This window comes from Varroa jacobsoni, unplaced genomic scaffold, assembly GCF_002532875.2.
Source record: "Varroa jacobsoni isolate VJ856 unplaced genomic scaffold, vjacob_1.0 scaffold_1227, whole genome shotgun sequence".
Taxonomy (NCBI): Eukaryota; Metazoa; Arthropoda; class Arachnida; order Mesostigmata; family Varroidae; genus Varroa; species Varroa jacobsoni.
The window spans coordinates 1-20,447 of NW_019214129.1; the positions used below are offsets into that span (position 1 = coordinate 1).

General features: G+C 39.0%; 4 protein-coding genes across 9 annotated transcripts in view; 2 read left to right on the plus strand and 2 right to left on the minus strand.

The window, feature by feature from the left end:
• Positions 1 to 147: 147 nt before the first annotated feature.
• LOC111267842 (bromodomain adjacent to zinc finger domain protein 1A) lies at positions 148 to 9,511 on the minus strand. 3 transcript variants are annotated; one of them, XM_086971461.1, is made up of 7 exons: positions 9,160 to 9,511; positions 8,567 to 8,657; positions 7,927 to 8,202; positions 6,969 to 7,402; positions 4,651 to 6,626; positions 4,026 to 4,406; positions 148 to 1,924 (listed from the first exon to the last, which is right to left on the minus strand). In XM_086971461.1, exons 2-7 carry the CDS (start codon positions 8,626 to 8,628, stop codon positions 620 to 622), a joined length of 4,434 nt encoding a protein of 1,477 aa, XP_086827587.1. In that variant the 5' UTR covers positions 8,629 to 8,657; positions 9,160 to 9,511; the 3' UTR covers positions 148 to 619. The 3 variants fall into 3 exon arrangements, with proteins under 3 accessions (XP_086827587.1, XP_086827586.1, XP_022702134.1); XM_086971460.1 differs by lacking the exon at positions 8,567 to 8,657 and having other exon boundaries at positions 4,026 to 4,403; XM_022846399.2 differs by lacking the exon at positions 8,567 to 8,657.
• Positions 9,512 to 9,934: 423 nt separating this feature from the next.
• On the plus strand, positions 9,935 to 13,940 carry LOC111267837 (phosphatidylglycerophosphatase and protein-tyrosine phosphatase 1). Of its 3 annotated transcripts, XM_022846384.2 has the most exons (5): positions 9,938 to 10,132; positions 10,409 to 10,430; positions 11,826 to 12,035; positions 12,272 to 12,394; positions 12,949 to 13,940. In XM_022846384.2, exons 3-5 carry the CDS (start codon positions 11,902 to 11,904, stop codon positions 13,298 to 13,300), a joined length of 609 nt encoding a protein of 202 aa, XP_022702119.1. In that variant the 5' UTR covers positions 9,938 to 10,132; positions 10,409 to 10,430; positions 11,826 to 11,901; the 3' UTR covers positions 13,301 to 13,940. The 3 variants fall into 3 exon arrangements, with proteins under 3 accessions (XP_022702120.1, XP_022702119.1, XP_022702117.1); XM_022846385.2 differs by having other exon boundaries at positions 9,935 to 10,430; positions 11,826 to 11,859; XM_022846382.2 differs by lacking the exon at positions 10,409 to 10,430.
• A 469-nt stretch (positions 13,941 to 14,409) lies between these two features.
• Positions 14,410 to 19,698, minus strand: LOC111267836 (EEF1A lysine methyltransferase 1). Of its 2 annotated transcripts, none has more exons than XM_022846380.1 (5): positions 19,460 to 19,698; positions 17,405 to 17,504; positions 17,073 to 17,239; positions 15,065 to 15,252; positions 14,410 to 14,688 (listed from the first exon to the last, which is right to left on the minus strand). In XM_022846380.1, exons 1-5 carry the CDS (start codon positions 19,681 to 19,683, stop codon positions 14,564 to 14,566), a joined length of 804 nt encoding a protein of 267 aa, XP_022702115.1. In that variant the 5' UTR covers positions 19,684 to 19,698; the 3' UTR covers positions 14,410 to 14,563. The 2 variants fall into 2 exon arrangements, with proteins under 2 accessions (XP_022702115.1, XP_022702116.1); XM_022846381.1 differs by lacking the exon at positions 19,460 to 19,698 and adding an exon at positions 19,293 to 19,453.
• Positions 19,699 to 19,728: 30 nt separating this feature from the next.
• Positions 19,729 to 20,447, plus strand: part of LOC111267835 (uncharacterized) — a 7,037-nt gene continuing 6,318 nt past the window's right edge. The window contains exon 1 of the mRNA XM_022846378.2: positions 19,729 to 19,945. Coding sequence (XP_022702113.1) covers positions 19,904 to 19,945 — 42 coding nt within the window. The 5' untranslated portion in view covers positions 19,729 to 19,903. The remainder of the gene's footprint in view (positions 19,946 to 20,447) is intronic.

Sequence of the window (20,447 nt, forward strand, 5' to 3'; positions counted from 1 at the left end):
ATTTAAATATTGATGTACCTTCAATAAGTACTCTGCAGTTTACAACGAGCAGTTTACCCAGCCACCCAGCTTCTATTATGTACAATTATTCATCAGTGTAGAAGGGCGCAAAACGGCATCTTGAGTTGATATATGCACCGAATCCTCTTTTCTAATGTTTTATTGTTGTTGTGGTTACCGTCATTTAATAATGGTGCCGCTGCTCTTACCATCTCTTTTTTGTTAGATATATTTTTGTTCACTACCATTATATACCAGTCCACTACGAACTATTGTTTGGTCATGAGCTATCGAGAACAGTATGATACCATAGTGTTGAACTTGCATTATTTTTCCCGTTTCCGTAGGGCGCCTTTTCACCAACAAATCAGTGTTCCTTTTTTGAAAGCGTATTCAAACCATCTTTTCCGTTGGGAGGCATATGTTTGTTATTATTTCAAACTACGTATTTACATACACACACTCATCTTTCAAAGCTTCTGGTAACAACAGGGGGTATAGCTGCGATGTCGTCATTGCTAATGTTACTTTGCAGTTACAGAGTTATATGTGTGTGTCCACTTGTTGTGGTTTTTCTATTATTGTTGTTACTCATCCTAACTAACTGTAAGGTATATATTTAATAGCTGATTCTTCTGGTAGATACCGATCTCCTTTTCGGGGTATAGTCCTCATCGGCGCTATCCTCCTCCTCTTCCTCATCATCATCGTTTGCACCACCTCTTTTACGCTTACGAGTCCTTATCGCTGATCCAATTCTTTTCCTCTGTGTGTCCTTTTTCGATTTCGGCGATGACAAGGAGCTCTTCTTTCTCCTGGCAATAAAAGTTTTTTTACTTCCATAATCCTCATCATCATCGTCGTCGTCGTCGTCTTCCTCGTCTTCTTCTTCGTCATCTTCGTCTTCACCGCCATTATCATGACTTTCATCTCTAGTCTCCTCTGCTTCAACGTCGTCTTCCGAATTGTCAGCAGATTTTTCGTGCCCTTCGCCGTCCTCATCATCATCGTCCTCATTATCGTCATCGTTTTCTTCATTACTGGCCCCTATTTTGTTATTATTGTGTTTACTGCCATCTTCCGTCTCATCGTCATCATCGCAATCGTCCTCATCTTCACCACCGTTGTCCTGTTCCTCATCTTCATCGTCATTTTCATTGTCAGATCCCTCCTCGCTTTCATAATCATCCTCGTCGTTATTGTCGGTGTCGGCATTTCCATTAGTCTTTGACTGCGCGGAGCGGGGTTTTCCTTGCGACCAGCCAGACGATTCCTCCGTCTCCTCTAGGATCGAATCCTTCAATTCGATGTAACATTCGAGCCCCACTTGAACAAGCATTTCGCAAAATGTAGCAGACAACGATGTAGCAGCCTTCACAACATCGCTGCGTGGTTTGTTATATACACAGCAGTTTGCAAATATCTGAAGAACATCGCTGATAAATGAAGCATTATTCCTATACTTCATATCATTCAATTTACCCTGAAGTGTGCCGAAATCCATGGGGCGTTTGATGACTTTGTGGTAGTCGGGCGCGTCCTTCCGGGTCACACTGGCCAGGAAGGGCCACGCATCGTCCAACTTGACCAATTGTTTTAATAAATTAGAGCACACATTGTAGTCAAATGATTCGACATCCTCAACGACGCCCATGTCAAGCATACGTCGAACGTTTTTACCGCTCTTAAATTTGACCTTGGTAGCCGGTGGACTACCGCGGGTCTTCTTTCTTGTAGGACCTTTAACACAGGTTGGACATTTAAACGGTCCTCGAGGCACTCTCTTAAGTTGGCAACACTCGAGGTGGTAGGCACGGGGACATGAATCACATAAGACCAGCTCACCGCCCGTTTCACACGCATGACAAACGTCCTGATTTTCATCAATTTCGGAGTCATTCTCCTTTTCCTCTTCTTCTTCTTCCTGAAAAAATAAATGACAATAGCATCATCATCACTACCGCAAGATATTAGTTAAAAACGATGCCGCAGTAAGCCCGGACCCGTTCATTATTTAAGCCTCACATGTAATACACAAGACGAACACCTTAATATCGATGTGTTAGGCTATCTAAAGCTATTGAAACTCTTTAATATATACGGAATAACATCAAACTGTTTGCCATTATAAAATGACAGAGTCATCGTAAAATGATGAGACAAATATAGAGTTTAGTGTTGAAAGTCGAAGCCGAATTATTGTGCTTCGGTTTCTCGCAACTAAGAACGCTGGTTCAATCCATGTTTGACAAAAGCAGTGAGCAAGGAGGTTTTCAATGGGCTATTTTTCATTAATGCAGTATTTTCAAAGGACGGAAATAAAGATTACAAAATCTGTGACTACATTTTATGCCCTCAACCAGAAGAACGAATTGCTATAATAACTAAAGCTTTATAATGAAATAGAGCATGGACAATGCACTCCTTTCTGCTGCCTCAGCATATTCTACAAGGCGTATATTACGAAATCATGACGAAAGCTCCGAGAATGAAGAAAAAAGGCAAAATTGGGTTTCTCACGAAATAAGTGGAAGACACATGAAAATACGTATGGTGTACTATAGAAGCAATCTGCGAAACTGTTATACGTGAAAAAAACCGCCTGGAGAATACCGTCACTATAGACGAAACGTGAATTACTTTGTACCGTTTATTTCAGAAAAATTGGGCGAGAAGCTGAAGTCAAACGAAAGAAAGTTTAATAACAGTGCTGATATAGTTAAAGTTTAAGCTAGTGCTTAGGTAATACGTGGATACCACATGCATTTGCAACAGATATTTCTCATAAAGAAAACAGTCAATGGTGCCAGATATGATGAACTCAAATTTATAGGGCAGGATGGCATGGTCGTGGTACACAATATGGTTACTTGACGATAACACACAACCACATTGCGGTCTGAATTGGGGAAAACCGATGTAACAGCCACTCGATGCCACCGCCACACATTAAGATTAACCGGCCTAAGTACGTCTGATCCAATGTTTCTCGTATTCTGCGGCAAGTTTCCTTATCTCAGGGAACGAAAGGCTGTTTGCGTCCGATGCCTCCATTTCGCCCCACAAAAACCTTTGTACTATTATTTGACATATCCAAGCCCGAGATACTACAATTGTATTCATTCATATAGCCGTTCAGTCGGAAATTGCCTTTATCACAAAAGACGATGTGACCAAAAAAAAAAACTAAAGCGTTTTCTTGGTCTCCAACATATGATTTGTGCGTAAATGACGCTTATGATCTTTAATCCGTAACGGTTGAGTCAATGGCATTTTGTAGGGAGGAAAATTAACTTTTATTTCGAAATACATCGCAGATGGCAAATTGTCGAATACGGCGTCGCCTTAAGGTCGTTGGATCGACGTCCACATTTCTACGTATTGTAAAGTATGCAAATATCAAGTTGTTCATCCGGTTTTTGGTATCCCTGGACACACTTTGTCTGCGTTTAAGCCAATATTTCTTAACTTATGAATCAAGTTATGGAGGTTATGAATAAACCTCCATCAACAAGAAGTGTCTTGTTGATGGATTTTATGTAGCACTTGCGAAAGGTCTCAGAATAGCAAATTTTACGAGAATCAAATGCTGTTGTACAAACGCAAACGGCATCTGTTCCTGTCTTTCTTTCCCCACAGTCTGCTAGCGCACGCTCGTTTAATAACACAAAGCAGAGGGATCTATTTTATCAGCTGCCTCACATTCAATAAACCATCCACAACGAGATTAAATATGGCGACGTAAATCACAAGTACACGACTGTTGAGAAGTTGCCAGAGAGTTGGATTCTATGTGCAAACAGTAAAACAAAGGACATTAAACATTTACCAAGGTATCGTTATTCTACCGTATGTGGTTTAAACGTTATTCAAGTTTTGGGTCTCTAAGTTGCACCGGAAAATCGTATAGAAAACTATACATTAAAAATTAGTAATTTAGTTTTCTTATTTGTTTTTTTTTTAAAAAAAGCGTACAATTTATAACATCGTACTTTTTTCTAGCTTTGATAAAAATAACTTCTTACCTCGCTCGACAAATCAACTGGGGCTTGTTTCCTTTTTCGGGGACTAAGTGGTATCGGAGCACACTGCGAGCAAAACCAATCACCCTGCGGAACCGCATCTAGTGGTGGTTTAAGACAATAAAGGTGATAGCCTCTGTCGCAGCCATCACACAGTAACATCTGGTCTGGGTTACTCTTTTTGCGACACACAAGGCATGCAGCATTTGCTATCGAGCGAGTCCACATCACTGACCGTTCAAGGCTGTACATGAGCAGAAATAGCCGCGGTAGGTTGAGCATGTGACCTTCGCCTTTTGGTGTTTCATCTTCCTCCTCAGACGACGATTCCTCATCTTTCGAGTCGGAATCAGCAAAATCCGCTAAGCCAGTGATGTTGTCCTTCTAAAATGACATTATATACGCGTAATTTCAGCAAAGCATCACACCCACTCATAATACACCATATGAGAAAGAAAGCATTGCCATTTCTCAAAAACAGGAGCAGTGAAAAGATCCCAAAGCGGAAATTCGATTCAGAACTTCCTAACATGGCAACTTGCTAAGATTTAAAAGTTAAACGTAATTACTCAGATTATTAAAAAGGATGGAACGGTTTTAGATATTTCCTAGAATTTCTTCATCTTACCTTTTTATGGACACCGTTGACTTCTGGCACCGCATTTGGTTTCATTTCGCGAATCCAGGTTGCAATGTTTCCTTTGATAGAAGGGAGCCCATCTGGTCCCTCTTTCTTTTTCTTTACTTTACTTGGCGGCTCCGCTTCCCCTAAGGGCGCCATTAGAACCTTCTTTTCAACCGAATGTCCAAGAGCAATCAAAGCATCACATAGTTCATCGATAACTTCGGACATTGGAGCCTTTGATTGGAGCGCGTTGATCTCTGCAGCAGTTTTTTTCTCTCCGACAGCATCAAGAATTTCAATCATTCTGTTTCGCCATAAATTTCTGTCTTTTTTAAGGTAGCCTAAATTTCCCGCTGTGATTCGCTCCTCAAGACCTAGGAGAATTTCGCGGAAACTTAGTTCCAAGGCAAAGCTTGGTTTCACATCATGCAGGCCACTGTCCCTTATAAACTGTGAAGGCAGCTTTGTCTTACGAGAGTTCTCAAAGTTTCTGTTGAGCACAAACAACGGTGTTCTATCAATGGCCGATCGCAGATTTTCTATGTCGGCGTTTAGCGCTATCTTGAGTGCCTTCTCCCGAACACCGCGCACGTCAAGAGAAGCGATAATTTCGTCCAACTGTTCCCTAGTTGAGACAAATCGCCACGTATCCCTTGACAGATTTCTATTATGGACCAAGCAAGTTTGTTGATCTCCTGTGCATGTCAAACGAGAATGTTCCTCTCTAGATAATTTCTCAGGACTGCTATTGGTAACCTCCTTGAGGGCAGTTAGCATGGAGAGTGACACGTTATCTTTCCCATAATTTTGGAGAAATTGCTTCATGAAAGCTGGCGAATGATTCGTCATCTTCTGCTTTGGCGTTCCACCGGCAATGCATTCCTCGCCAATATTAACTACGTCGTCTTCTATAATTACGGCCGGAATAGAATATGCGAGATAATACCTACGGAACGCACGATCTTCACCTAAAGGTGCCATCATGATTTTTTCTTGAGCACTTCTGAGCTTCTGTTTTAGTTCTTGTTCTCTTCTATCAAATTCGCGTGGGGAAACCTGCGGTCTGTCGTCTGGCCCCGAACCTGGCCTGGCAAGTATACGTAGCTTCCTCAACTCAATACGGGCAGCCTTGTGGGCATCGACGGCTTCCTCAATCATATCCCTCACCCCATCCGTGCAGAGTAGTTGTTCCACGATAACTCTAAGCAGTTTAAGCTTGTCAGCAATTTCCAGCTCAAATATACTGCATCTCCTTAGCACATCTACGATATGGGGGTTATTTATAGAAAAAGCTAGACCTGGATCTTCAGCGGCATCCATGCTACCTGCTTTCTTCGTGACACCTGGTGCTCCGCTTGACTCAATATGCAATCGTAACACTTCCGATAAGGTGAACTTGTCTAGGGTTAATTGCGGTAACGAGAAACCCAGCACTTTTCGAATCTGACGCATTGTTCGGCCCGCCGCCTTTTGCGCTTGATAAATTGCCTCTGGCTGATCATCTGAAGGGGTTGTATAGCTGTAATTGAATTGGCTTTCTGCTTCTTTCAGCTTAAAGAGATTGGTGAGCAAGATCTGGAATATATCACCCAATGGACCTATAATGTCGGTTTCGGTCACGGCTCTTTCCAAAATGTCAAACGTGAGGCCGGACAAGAAATAGTCCTTGACACCCAATTCTTGTGTGAACGCAGAGAAGAATTCCAAGACAAGGAAAGCATCTGAAAGTGCTTCTTGGGGAATGCGGCAGTCAAAGGAAGTGGCAACTGGGAGATCACGAAGACCGTCAACCGAAAGATCGTCCCGAGGCTTTGACCACTCGACCATGAACATTGTGCGCAGCAACTTGTCCTCGGCGTCCTTTTTCTGAGATATTTTCTCTTTTTTAGTCGCATCAGATTTAGGAGTATCGTCTGGCTTCTTTTTCGACTTTTTTGGAACTTTAGTGCTATCGACCTTATTCTCCTTATTGCTTTCCTCTGAAATTAAAGAAATTAATGGTGTTCCATTATCTGCCTTACAATTGGATTTGCATAATATTGCCGGTTATTCAAGTCATCACTTCTTATTCACAATTATGCAGAATGACTTTTGTAAAAAATTTCAGAATTTATGTTTTAAATAAGATTGTATCGCACGCATTGCGATGCGCGCTATCCAAGCTGCAAATTCTGAAGGGATATCCGCGCAAATTATTTGTATGCTTGGCTTTTCTTATTAGAAATATTTAATCTGGATGTCATAGGTAACAAACGTCTATAACATGTGATACAGAAATCTGAAGGTACGCGATGACCATTGTTCAAGCTATCTGTACTTACTGTTCGTTTTCTCCTTGACCTTTCCTTCTTTCACTTTCTGCAGCTTTTTGGGAGGAACCGGTTTACTGACTCTCTTCAGCGGACTCACCACGAATTCAGGCAACTGGCCAACAGTTATATCGTGAAATTTAACCTCGCTAATCTTATATTTTTCTGCTATGGGAGCTTTAACTCTAAGCACATTATTACGCATTTCAGTTGCCAGTTTGAGAAACACCTTAAGACGATCTCTGGTGAAAGTTTTCTTATGCCTATAAAGGTCTTTTCCGAGAACTTCAAATTTTTGGCCGCTGTCCTCATCTTCAATATCGTATACAACTTTTAATAAATCTGACGAATCCTTTTTCTTGTTTTTTTCTTTGTTAGAAGAATCCGTTTTCTGTTCTTTTGGGACTGCCGTGAATGGGTGAATGCGCAGTATCTTGCCCCCCTTCCTGTCAAATGAAGCAAATAACCGCTTATTTTAACCACATATCCAACTGACTTATATTTCACTTCATCCTCTTTTTATTTAAAAAATTATATTTTTTAATTCACCTGGTTAAGAGCCAATTTATATTTAAGAAGTAAAAATTGTGTGTCAGCGTTAAAGATAACAGCTATTCTTAACATCGATTCACTTTTAAGACACAGGTAATCCGTATAACACAAGAAAATACAATAGAGCTTTTCTTACGTCGCACTGGCACAAAAAGAAGCAAGAATCAGTAAGGGCATCCTCAGTCACTACTGGAATGAAAACATAACCTAAGGCACACGGTTTTAACAAATTTATGGCATTTGGTGTCAGAATCCTTCAGTTTTTAGCGTAGAATATATCAAATGTAGACAGAATTAATAAAAAGTGTATTATTACAAGTCACGGAATGCACTATATGTACAAAAAAAGTATGAGATCGAAAAGTAAATAAAATTTGTACTTGACTGGGTACTGGATGTAGTTGCTCTGTTTACATACCTTTTATTATTATAAACATAGTCCAACTCTTCACCGACAAAGAAACGATCTTTTACAAAGTTGAAGACGTCATCAACGAGATCCGCTAACCTGCCACGGCTTGTGAGGTCTGTGACGAATAACGCGGGCCTGCGCAGGACGCGAGGAAAAACTCGCACCCACTGACGAGCAGCCTCCTCGCTTTCCTGCGCATCCTGAAACGTCAAACCTGACTTGCCGGTCAGTGAACACGTCCATACCAGCGAATTGCACAAGATGACCCGCGCAAAGTAGTCGCTAAAGAAAGAAAAAAGCAATGTTCCGGTACGAGATATTGTCATCAATAATCAAATTGTTATAATTAAATGTATGGTGTAACATTAATGATTTCATGTTGAATTGGATAAGTGTTGACGCATAAGGATTCCATATTAAGTAGAATGAGAACGTCATATATAAATCTATGCAACTACATATCAAGTTTTCTATAAACAAAAAACGGATAGGTTATGATACTGCTAGATCTAAATTAAGTCTACCTTGCCTAGTTGCCTAATGGCAGTCACCACGAATTAAAAGTGCTTTAAGACAGCTCACAGATCAATAACGTCGTACTGAAGAGCTGCCGCGACAATTTTGATAGACCGGTTAGAACACTTGCCTCATTTTCATGACCATTGATCGCTCAGACGCAAGGCGACAGTAATGCCAACATAAGACCATTGAGTCTTTTCTTAAACAGAGCCTTTACCCTGAAAGAAGGATGACAAGGCAGGGCAGGCATGATGGTGCCGTCTTTGGTTAGGTGTCACTTCAGTCCCATCATTAAACACCTCTTGCGTTTCTGCGACATCTGCCCGCCATTACCGTATACACAGGAACAGTCACACATATATATGACCCATACATGCACTGACACACAACCATCTAGAAATTCTATAGATATACAGCGGGACTGCAAAACGCTGGGGGGGGGGGGGATTCGACCCAACCTTCGTCGGTGAACGAAAGTGGTGGTAAAACGATGTCTTCTATGACGCAGCTATCGTGTCGCTTGGATCCTATAGAATAATCTATGGCTGTAAAACATGGCCCAAAGCGCAGCTAAAGACTGCAATGCAGGTGCTAATTAGGCGTAGCAACGAATATGCACGCGAAAAGGACAAAAATCCGCGAATGCCGGCTAACGATCACTGGAGTGGTCAAAGGGCGATTGCTCTTTCAATTCGTAAAGTCAAAATGTCCTATACTTACTCGTAGTCCGTGAACACTTCGTTAGTAAGCTTATTGTAGAACACTGGGTCGTCTGGCTTAAGGTCGTCCGGAGGGGGACTCCTTTCAAACTCCTCTTTGTTCAGTATTGGCATCCTGAGTGAATCCTTGTTCAGTCGTGTGCTGCTTTCTGAGGGTTTCTTCCGACCCGAAGCTCTGTGCACACCGATGAGCTACACTCTAATCTAACTGACCGACATCACAGAAGGGCACCAAACACCGGCACTTCTAGAAAATCTCGTTAAAATTCTAACTTTCACCAGCAAAACACACAATTTGGCCAAGTCTACAACAACAGGGTGGCCAGAGTAGCGCTAGCTAGGCGCCAATGGCAACCGCCGTTTCAGCGGCATCCGCCGAATATGTGGCACTTTTTGGGAAAGGTGGCGCGATCTGTGGTGATATTTTTACCATTTGCGCGCAGTTTCTCGCCTGGATAAACTGCTGTGGGATCAAACTAAATACCTCAGGGGCAGATATTTCAAGCACTCCAATCTAAAATATCAGTAATTTTGATACATATTTATCATATTTACAAAATGTCTTTCTTTTTATAACTTAAAAACACTTACTCATCCAGTACAGTAATTGCAGGATGTTTGTATAGGAAAAAAAATAAGTAGTTTTACCTGCACACTTAGTATGATTATATGTTTGCATCCAAAAAACGCTAAAGGGTATATGTTTCTAGGAAATATAGCAGTATCGCATAAAACTACAAGATGCGTCCTAGTTTGTGACGTCATCCTTTGGGAGTCGTGGCACCCTGTGGTGCGCTTGAAATATTTGCGCGCAAAACGGTTAAACCTGACAAAGTTTCTGGAGAAGAAGCGCCATCTGGTATTGTGCCGTATGATGTTCGAATTGGAATAGCCAGTTCCTGCCTTGTAACACGTTTCTTTACTAAGAGCTTAAAGTACTGCGAGTTCAACTTGTTTAAAATGATTTAGATAAGGTGACTGCAATTCTGCCTTAAGTTTATTGTCGCACACATTATAGACTCTGTTAGTCAAAACTAACCTTCTGGTCTAATTCAGTCCAACCTGTTTCAGTATGAAAAGCTGATTTTATAATATTCCTAAAATTTGATCAACTTTATTTACTGCCGATCTGAATCAGACCAACAGTCCATCCCGCTCAAAAATAAAAATAATTCTTGTAAAGCAAACGAATTTAAGAAGTGCTGCGGATTTTATCAACCGCGGTTAATGAATTGATGTTGTTCTATCAGTACCTACATCAAGAAATTTCAGGTATGTGTAAGAGTAGAATTATACGTTTTACGTGTTTACCATATAAAACAGCAACATAAAGTAAATGGTTAAGCATAGAATTTAAATTTCAGTGCAAAGAGGTACCTTACAGGGGTGCTAAACGTAAGGACTGCAGGACCACCGCTAAGTACACGTTTCACGCTGTATAACAACATGCATTCTTTCGTAGCAGCATCCTTTCTGTCTTAGACGATACGTGACATTAGCCTCTGAACTGTGCATATATATATGTATATATATAAATGATTTTCATGAAATATCTGTTATAACTGAGATCGCAATACCTTCAAAGTAGTTTTGATATTGAATAGACCCTGAAAATGATTAAAACAGACTCCCTGGACAACTTAGCTTCTTCTCAATTTAAGAATTTGAAAAAGATTGCGGCCTGCTCTAGTTTATTAATTAAAGCAGGCCGCAATGTCTTAGTTAGAGTTTAGAGTTAGTAAAGTGATTAAAATCGGCCTTGATGTTATTATTTTAAAAGCAAGCCTCCCGATGGCCGAAAGCATTTTCTTCTAGACGTAAGTTGTATTACTGGCAACTGTCCAATGCATGTGTAATTAATATACATAAAATTATAGACCAAATAAGAGTGAGGATTATTTTTTCCGTTATTATATATAGTTGACATCCGATTTTATACTTGAGTAACGGCGCTTATATAATAATATGCATTCTAATTTATCGAAGTAAAAAGCCCTCTGACAATTAAATGTTAGACCTAAGACAAAAAAAATGCCGTTTTCCTTTTTGAAATTTTTTTTATCAGCTGCGGCACTTCTCCATTATTGTCGGCAATCGTTCATTTCTACGACAAATATGTATTACCATATCATATTGTAATATTTTCTCCTTAATTAATTAGTTATCATAGCTTAATTTTGGCTCAACTGTCAGTGCTATTACAAACGACAGTAGTTTTTGGCTCTTCTGCTGCTTGCTGTAATAGCAGACAAATTTTGTTTTTTTTTTTGTGAATAGAAAACAGTTTACATTTTTTAAAAAAGTATCATTAATTTTTATTCACTAGAAATATATGAGATTATCCTATTGGTGAACCTGTCAATTCGTCTGCGTGCGTAAATTGTGAATATCATTCAAAACGAAATACATGACCGAAGTATTAGGCCACCTAATAACACGTATGACTAATTTCTTGGATGGTGACTGGTTGTTTGAGATTGTTATCTGCTGTTGGTTTAGAATATTATCTTCTAAAAGCCGTTATTCTGATATAATGTCAAGAAAAAAAATTTGATGAGAACGCAATATGACGTGCTATAATCTTTACATTTTGACACAAAAAGAGACCGATCTCACCAACTTGCTGAGCATTTATTTGTAAATTTTGTTTTTTGATTCGTTTTTTAGGAGAAGATGCAATATGTCTGAATCAGTTTGTGAAGTGAGTACTGTCTAAGTAGCGTTGGAGTTCCACTAGAAAGAAATGCGAACGGCCGTAATTGCTATACAATGGCTTTTGCCAGAGCGCATCACCAAACACCGTTATTTCGCTCAGTTTATTTTCTACCCTTCGCTTGCATACAACATTATTATGGCAAAATTCACGAATCGGCGATGGTAAGCCATCTTTAAACAACGTCATACTCTATCTTCTTCTTCTTTATTTACTTCGACTATTTGTTAGATTTTTGATAAGGACTTTGCATAAACAAAGGAGTCAGATGGAAAACTGCAAGTGAATGATTGATCTCTACTCCGTGACCAGTCTGAGAGCCGGCCGAAAATTGTGAAGGTAAGTAAAGTAGATAGGGTAAACAGAGTCGCAATGAGATCTAAGTCACTCAGTATTTCAGGTATGATCGCATCGATGACACAGTAATTCTCGGGGCTTTGCCATTTCCATCCGTGACTAAGCAGCTTGTTGAAACTGAAAATGTCAAGGGTGTAGTTAGCATGAACAAAGACTTCGAACTCAAGTTAGTGCCGTCTGATTTTTTCCTGCAACAAATACTACTACCCGCTTTTTCTCGCTTAGTAAAAAATTGTGCCTTTGAAAAAAATTATTCTACATTAATACAACTTAAAGGATTAACTAATTTCATTGTGAATGTGTCTGGTGCAGGCTCTTCTAAGATTTGAAAACGGGACATTAACAAAATAAGAAAAATTGAAATGAAAAATGTACTGGGTTCCTTTACAATAACGAGAAAATAAGAGTAATACTTTTGCTATGCATACGCCAAACAGTGAATGTAGCTGTGGAAAATCTGAAGATACTGTTAGTCGAAAAAGGTCAAATTATTAGAATTTCAACATATAGAAAAAGCAAATCAATTTCAGCTTGAGCATTCCTTTTTTAAGTTACCTTCTATCAACCGTAAACTAGTACTTCGTCAGTCTTAATACTTATTATTATTATTTTGGAATTCAGTGAGCAAATAAATAGTCGGGTGTTCATGATAACCAGGAACGTACAATTTTTCAGTCAAAAGTGAGATTATAACAAATATTGTCTATATTTCATTCACAGATGGTTCACTCCAGGCGCTGAAGGGTGGAATAAGCTTGGAGTAACGTTTCTCCAATTGCCAACACAGGATATTTTTGCGGCACCGGATGGAGACAAACTTCGAGATGGAGTTGACTTCATTAAGAAAATACGTCAATCAAATCCCAATGGATCCGTCTATGTACACTGCAAGGCAGGAAGAACACGCAGTGCGACGCTCGTTGGGTGTTACCTTATGGAACGTCGTGGTTATACTCCAGAAGAATGTTTTCGCTTAATGCAAAGTAAACGGAAGCATGTTCTACTTGATACGCCTCAATGGAACGCATTGCATGCATATTTTGTACGGTACATTAAGCCTAAGAACTTTTAGGCAACCCGTCGTAGCTTCTCTCGCCTTGCAGTTTGCCATTAATTATTTGCTATGTGTAATTTTGTGAAACTGTTGAAGTGATGAAAAACTCTAGAAGTTTTTGTGATACTTTTAATACAGCATAGCCAGTATTTTATGATATAAAGGTTATTAAAGAAATACGAATGATATACTAAATCCAGATTTTGAACGATAGATTAGAACGTTTGCTTACTTGTGTAATACTGTCTACATTATCTAAATGGGAAAAAGTACATTAACACAACGATTTTGTGACAAGCGTAAAATGGCATTACTACAAGCAAGTACGCTGTGATATCATCTATTAGAGAAAGCAAGCCATGTTTCGGTTAAGACATTGACATCGGTTTAAAATCATTCACGTTCCTTATTATGTATTTTCAACATCTTCTACCAGGTTAAAAGCGCAATTGAAAATATCACTCACCGGCACGAGAAAATAGTTCTAACTCTAGATACTGTTATACCTGTGGCAATTTGCCACACAGTCAAAAAGAAATTGGTAGTCTTTCTTCTAAAAAAAAATGAATTAAACTGTTATAATGGCGAAGCTAGTTGTAACTGGAGTAATTAATAAAACATGTACATTTATTTATGTCAGTAGGAAATGACTAACCTGTATATAGCATAATGCTTCTCTTAGTGATAAAGCAGCAAATTGTCCTGACACTCTTCGGCCAGAAACGAAGTACTTCATATAACGGCCGCCGTCAAATGTGTTTCTAAGCTTCAAAATTATCTGCATTGTGGGCGGGCAAACATACCCAACTACCATAAACATGAAAAAATGCTTCGTATAAAAACAAGAGAAAATCAGCGGCAAGATGTGTAGTAACTAATTATTTTGCTTGCCATTACTCGGTTGGATGTTTTATATAGAAACCGAGAAGAGAGAGGTCGGTAATATGAAGAAAAAATGGTTTCCATAACCAGCAAAACGAAAGGAAAGTGTACTTGAAAGGTCGTAGTTGAAAAGATATTATTTGTGAACAAATTCCTTATGCGCCTCAAAAACGTACCTAAATAGCTTGTGGAAAAATGTACTGTTCCTCTAATATCTCAGATCTCTAAGGAACTCGCCTTTTGAATGCAATTTCGGTAGTGAGTTTTATTTGGCTAAGTTTTCAGTACAATTGTAGTAAGGTTTGGTAAACCAATCAATCTATAAATCAATCTTTTTATTATACAGGTCCTAAAACTATTTTAAGAAAAAAATCAATCCGAAAAACATTAGTATACATATCACAAGTTGATATCGAAATTTGTGAAGCATCCAAAGTCGTTTCCCAATTTGCGCGCATGTTGTGGCTTGTACGATGTTTCCCTAAGCTTTAATAAGCTTTCTACTAGTGTTTTCATTACGACTCCTGAAATTCAAAAAGTCAATCAGTTTTTCTTGGGTTCTGGACGATCTATCTTATAATTATGTAGTTAGTGCAGGTGCTGTAACAGACACGTGATTTAAACTAAAAGTACACGATCAAGTTTAGTTCGGTATATCAAATTTCAAAAAAGTGAACGAAATCACTAATCGAAAAAGTTGTTAACACTAATCGATACTATTGTCGACACTAATGCTAATCGATAGAATTTAAGGTCAAGCGGTTAAGGCAAGCGAACCATCAATAAGTAGCAGTCGGAGACAAATTGCAGGAGCAGGCCTGCTCTGTTATTGAAAACAATTATAAACGGATTAACAAAATAAATATATAAATTCCTTTATATCTACAAAGACTAACTTACCTGTACATAACACAATGCTCTTCTTAGTGAGAAAGCGGATGGTTTTAGTAACTTTCTCCAAACATTCTTCGGCCAGGAAAGGAGGATCTGCTATGACGACGTCAAATGCGCCCTTTAGTGTATCCGGAATAGCCAAGGGGTCATTATAATCGTAGAATACGAAATCATTGTTGTACAGATCGTGAAACCTGACAATTTCAACTTCATATTATTAATCAGCTCATTTTTTAACTGACTCAACAATTATAAAACGAAAAACATGTACGGAAATTTTCATTAGAAAGCGTTTAACCTTAATGAACCTTCCATTGATCTTCGTCACCTTTTGAACGTCCTGTACATCCTCTGCATTCGATTTTCTTCAATAAATTGAACATGGGCCTGCTACTTGTAGACACTGGATTTCGTCGGACATTCAACAGCTGAAACTACTTGGATTGGCTGAATAATCTTGTTAGTAAGTTACAGTTGTCAAGTGTCGCAGGTCATTGAATTCGATAATTCTGGGGTGCGCCAAAGATACCTTGTTTCGCCTCGTTCCTTTCCACCTCTGTTAATAACCAACACAGAAGCGTTTGCGGTTTGCAACGATGCAAAGCTACAGTTTGAAATAGCGTATGTATTTCATAAAAACATCACAATGGGGAATCGATTATAGTGAGATCCCTTAAGTGTTGTACTGGAAAGTGGAATCGACGACAGCACAAACCGGACAAACATGGTCGTTGCAGTATTGTGCCGTGTCCAGCCGCAGATCCAGCGACTTCAACAACTCGGCAATTTTTCGGTAGACCAAAGCTGTATGTATTGGATGGAAATAACTTTGGTTTCGACAAGGTGGGACAACTTGCCGCACTGCGCGGAAACAATCGATCTATTTGTAGTCGTATTCAGATGTTGGCTGGTCTCAAGGCACGGCAATTACATCAACAGCCGACGGGGATATGCAATACAACTTCTTCCGATTTTTTCGCATGGAACTACGTAAAGATGTCTATTAAACAATGCTGAAAAATATTCACGACCTAAATCCCGAATTTAGTCAATCGAATTGATAAAAAGAATTGATATTAAACTACACCGAACAGCGATCTGAATTATGCGAAAGGTATAGAGTCATGCAAATGGTCCGTGGTAGGACATTTGGCCGACAATATTTTCCACATGCAGTGCAAACTAAAAACCTAAGCTTTGCTATTGTTGAAATAAATACTTCTACAGAAATTCAAGTTGTATTTCTTCTTCTACGGGCACTAACATTGAATACGAACTTTTGGCGCACTCTATACAAAGACAGCCACAGAGTTTTTTAAACGTTGGAGTTATCTTCATAAACTGCTTAGAAAGTTCTGTTTTGTATCATGCTCGTGAATTCTTAAGTAAGATGAAAAAAGATTTCTAGTTTATAAGAAATAAAGGTCCAAGCAAAATCGCAAAATTTGCACCGATTTTACGTATTTTTGACAGCCAGCAATAGTCCTAAATGGTATACGCAAATATCGCTTGTACTATAATATGTGGTTATTAAAAACATAAAGCGGCGTACCCAAATGTACCTCAAGGTTAGCAAAGAGTCCAACATTTAGAAAAAGGGGAATAGCTTCCATCGCCAATAAGCCAATTGAGCCAAAATGCTCCGTTCTCTAAAAAAACTGAGTTAAACATACTACGGAGGTACAACCACTTTAATTAAACATCATGTAGTGGTACAAAGAACCCAAATATTATAACATTTTTTAAAGTCTTATCTGAGAAGAGCACCCAGGCCGTCATACTTCTAATCCAATGCGCCCTATCCTCCGTACGATTAGTGCTACTTTTGGGTATGATGAGGATTCAGTAAAAATCAGCGACAATAGGCAAACCATGTAACAGAACAAATGAACTTTACATACAATATAAACTGCGTATTAACTTGTATTATTTTAATTACGGTATTACTTAGATTAATACCTAGGGTATTAATCTACCGATCAGATAATGGTTAAATGTTACGTAAATATTGTACCTTTTGTCGAACTCAAGTAGTACCAATTTCTCTCCGTCTTTTCTAGTACAGTACAGTGCTTGAAATGCAGTTGGCGTCGATAGACAGCATATCTGCGATCCTTGGGAACGTGCAATGTTTGCTAAACGTTCAGCCGTTTCTGGTGTATACCAGAATTGACTTAGTTGCTTTAAAAAAAACAAATTCCATTAAATGAATAGTAGCAATAATAACATATGGGGTGGGTCCTCAAACGACTGTTAGAAAATTGAACCCTCATAAATAGAAATAATCTAAAATACTGTACAAAATGAAGCAGTATTATATATCTCTAAGTAACAAGAGACGCATACCCAGTTCTCTTCAATCGATTGTTCTTCTCGTTCGGTGTAAAATTCTTGCAGCGCTTTCATCACCTCGGGAGATAGCATTCTCACATCGTCTTCATCTTCACTGCCGAGCACAGTTAAGCCAAAAATAATATTACTCTTCCTCACAACCGACTTAGTATATCAGAACTGACCGTTCACAAGTAACTTCCCTTGCAAGTAATATTTTACAGGGTCCCCCATTCCCTATGCTTTAATTATGTAATGTATAATATAAATTTATTAAATTTTTTGCATTTAACTAAATCAGGAAAGCAGGTAAGATTGTTTCCGTAGGACCCGGCAGAGAACGTCATTTTGTTAACGACTTAAGTTGGTCAAAATTATTGATTGAATAGTAATTGACCATTCCTTCAAGTTTATTCCAGTGTCTATTGTTTACGGCGATATTTTATGCTGTACCTTACGAAACCTTTTTGCGCAATTTTGTGCAAAGGTTCAATATAGGTTTATATTTTTATACTCATAGAGGGTCTGCATTATAAAGTCCATCAGAACATATTAAATAATTCGAGCATCATAACTTCTAGCCGATTTCAGCAGTTACGCCTGTGGTACGAACATTTTTGTATTTGGTCCTATAATATTCAGTTAACCTATGCCAACAGAGCATACAAAGCGTCTTATGTTTTCTGCGAGATTAGACATAACAAGAAAGAAACTCATCTTCTCAGGTGATTCGCATCTCTATCCGACTGTATCAGTATATACACATTTATGGACAATCATTTTGTGGAGGTGAAGTTATCGTATAGTACAGATCCTCGGTAGAAGGTGTCATCGGATTGTTCTTTTTTTTGCTTAGCTGTAACTAGTTCTCATCACAAAGACATATTAAAAAAAAAATTATGGCCTAAGCGTCTGCCGACCGTCATTAAATATTCAAAACGTTGAGGTTATTAAAGGAGTAGTTTGGTAAACGCATAACCTCCTACGTTGTACCAGTACCCAAACGTTCGACTTAAGGTTGTCGGGATTTTTCTTGTGGGTTCTTTTAAAAACGTCCTACGATTGAAGATCCTGCAGAATAAATCTGAAATTCAATATGAGTAATTACGCCAGATTTCTGTAAAAAAGTTATTGACAATTGTTTTTTATTTTTTCGCTTGCTAAAACTCAATGATAATAGAATTATGATTCACATTTTCGATAAACTGGTGTCATCTACTAGACACAGTTCGACATCAACACATCGGGAATGGATGACCTATGGGTTACTTTTTAAGTACGGAACCTTCCTAAAGAATGCCGTTGAGAATCAAACAGAAGTATTTCTGATTCGGCTTATCACAACATACTGGAAACATCTGGTTAGATCTTAAAAACGTATCTCTTTAGTAATTGTCATCTAATGCTATAGGCTAAGATTAATAGAACTATAATAATAAATAACAATAATAAATAGAACTATAATAATAAATTAATAGAACTGTGAATAGCATGTTTGATTCGGACACAGATAGGGACATGACTGAATATGGACCACATTACATCATTGGCATGTGATATTTTTTTTTAAACACATATTCAATTCTATGAGAATATGCTTAAAAAACACCTGCGACAAACACATATTTTGTCTCCTGCTTTATAGCAGCTGCGAGTTTTATGTATTGCTATTAAGTACTTATTTCCGCTGTCTGGCCGCTTCCAACACAAAACAAATATGTTTACACCTTGCTTCGAACCTAGATCACCTCTACATATCACAGTCTATAGTAGCTATTAAGTGTCGGTGTGAACGGCGTTGCCGAACGGTCTTTGCTATACACGTATTAGAACCTTTGCATTGTGCGTAAAAGTACTAAATCAACCAAAAAACGATTATGAGATAATAAAAGAAAATGCTTACGACATTTTATATTTAGATGGTTAGAACTCTTTAGCTCAAATTTCACAATCAGTTTCAGCACAGTTCGGATGGCCGTTAACACACGAAGCGGAACAAGACAAGACAAAAGCGCGCATACAGCCCGAAAGACAGACAGACGATGCTCTATAAACACACATGTCACGCACGGATTGAACGGAACCAAAACCGGCGTTTTCACGCCTTCCATAAAGTATATTGTGGGGCCAGGCGGTGTTTCACGGTCGTTGTCAGCGAGTGTCCGTGCATTTGTTAAACGACGGACAGTCTGTTTGTTTACATGGCGTTTGGTAATGGTGGCGAATCTGATGGTGGTTTGGGGGAGCTGGCTGACTGGCGGCCTTACTGCAGTTGTAGCGGCGTTGTTGGACATGATGACTGCTACTGCTGCTGCTTGTGGCGGAGTCAGTGGTGCTACTCGTTGCTGCTGTGTTGTTAGTAGATTTGGTGTTATTATTGTGTTGTGCGTGCTTCTGGTTTTGTGAGGGCGGCAGCATTGCCTTTTGTTTTGTGAGACTTTGTGGGGGCATCTTTGTGGTCTTTATCAGTGGTTGGATAGCAGATCGCTGGGCTCCGCGCCCTCCACTGTCAAGATGGCCAACAAAAGAAAGAAGTATAATGCCCGTTTTGCGCCGGTAGGTCGAATGCTAGACGAAGCTTCGTCAGCCCCATTGAAGTGCCTGTGTTGCTCGCAACTATGCTCTGCACTGCTCAATTTGATTTTATGTAATAAAACTAACCACAATAATAAATAAAACAGTAGAATGGCTTGTATTAAAATTGCTGATAAGTAGAACATGGATACGAAGCGTGGGTAGTTACCGTCAAGTTTGGCGCAAGTTGCGATATATGTTCGTTATTTCGACCGTCTGCACATCCGTCTGGCGCTTCCCTTCATGCTGCCAACGATGAGGCCTCCCGCTTCATTAACAGAATTTTACTGATCGTTCAATATAGGTCCGATCTCATAGTTTACTATTGCTTCCCCAGCGGCTCTATAATACCAACCAGCGTCTTATTATTTACGCAGTCATTTGCTATCTGTTTAGGAACGTAAACGAAACGTGTGTATGAATCAAAAAACTAATATAACCTGTCACGTTAGGCGTACGCACACACACCACACACATACACACA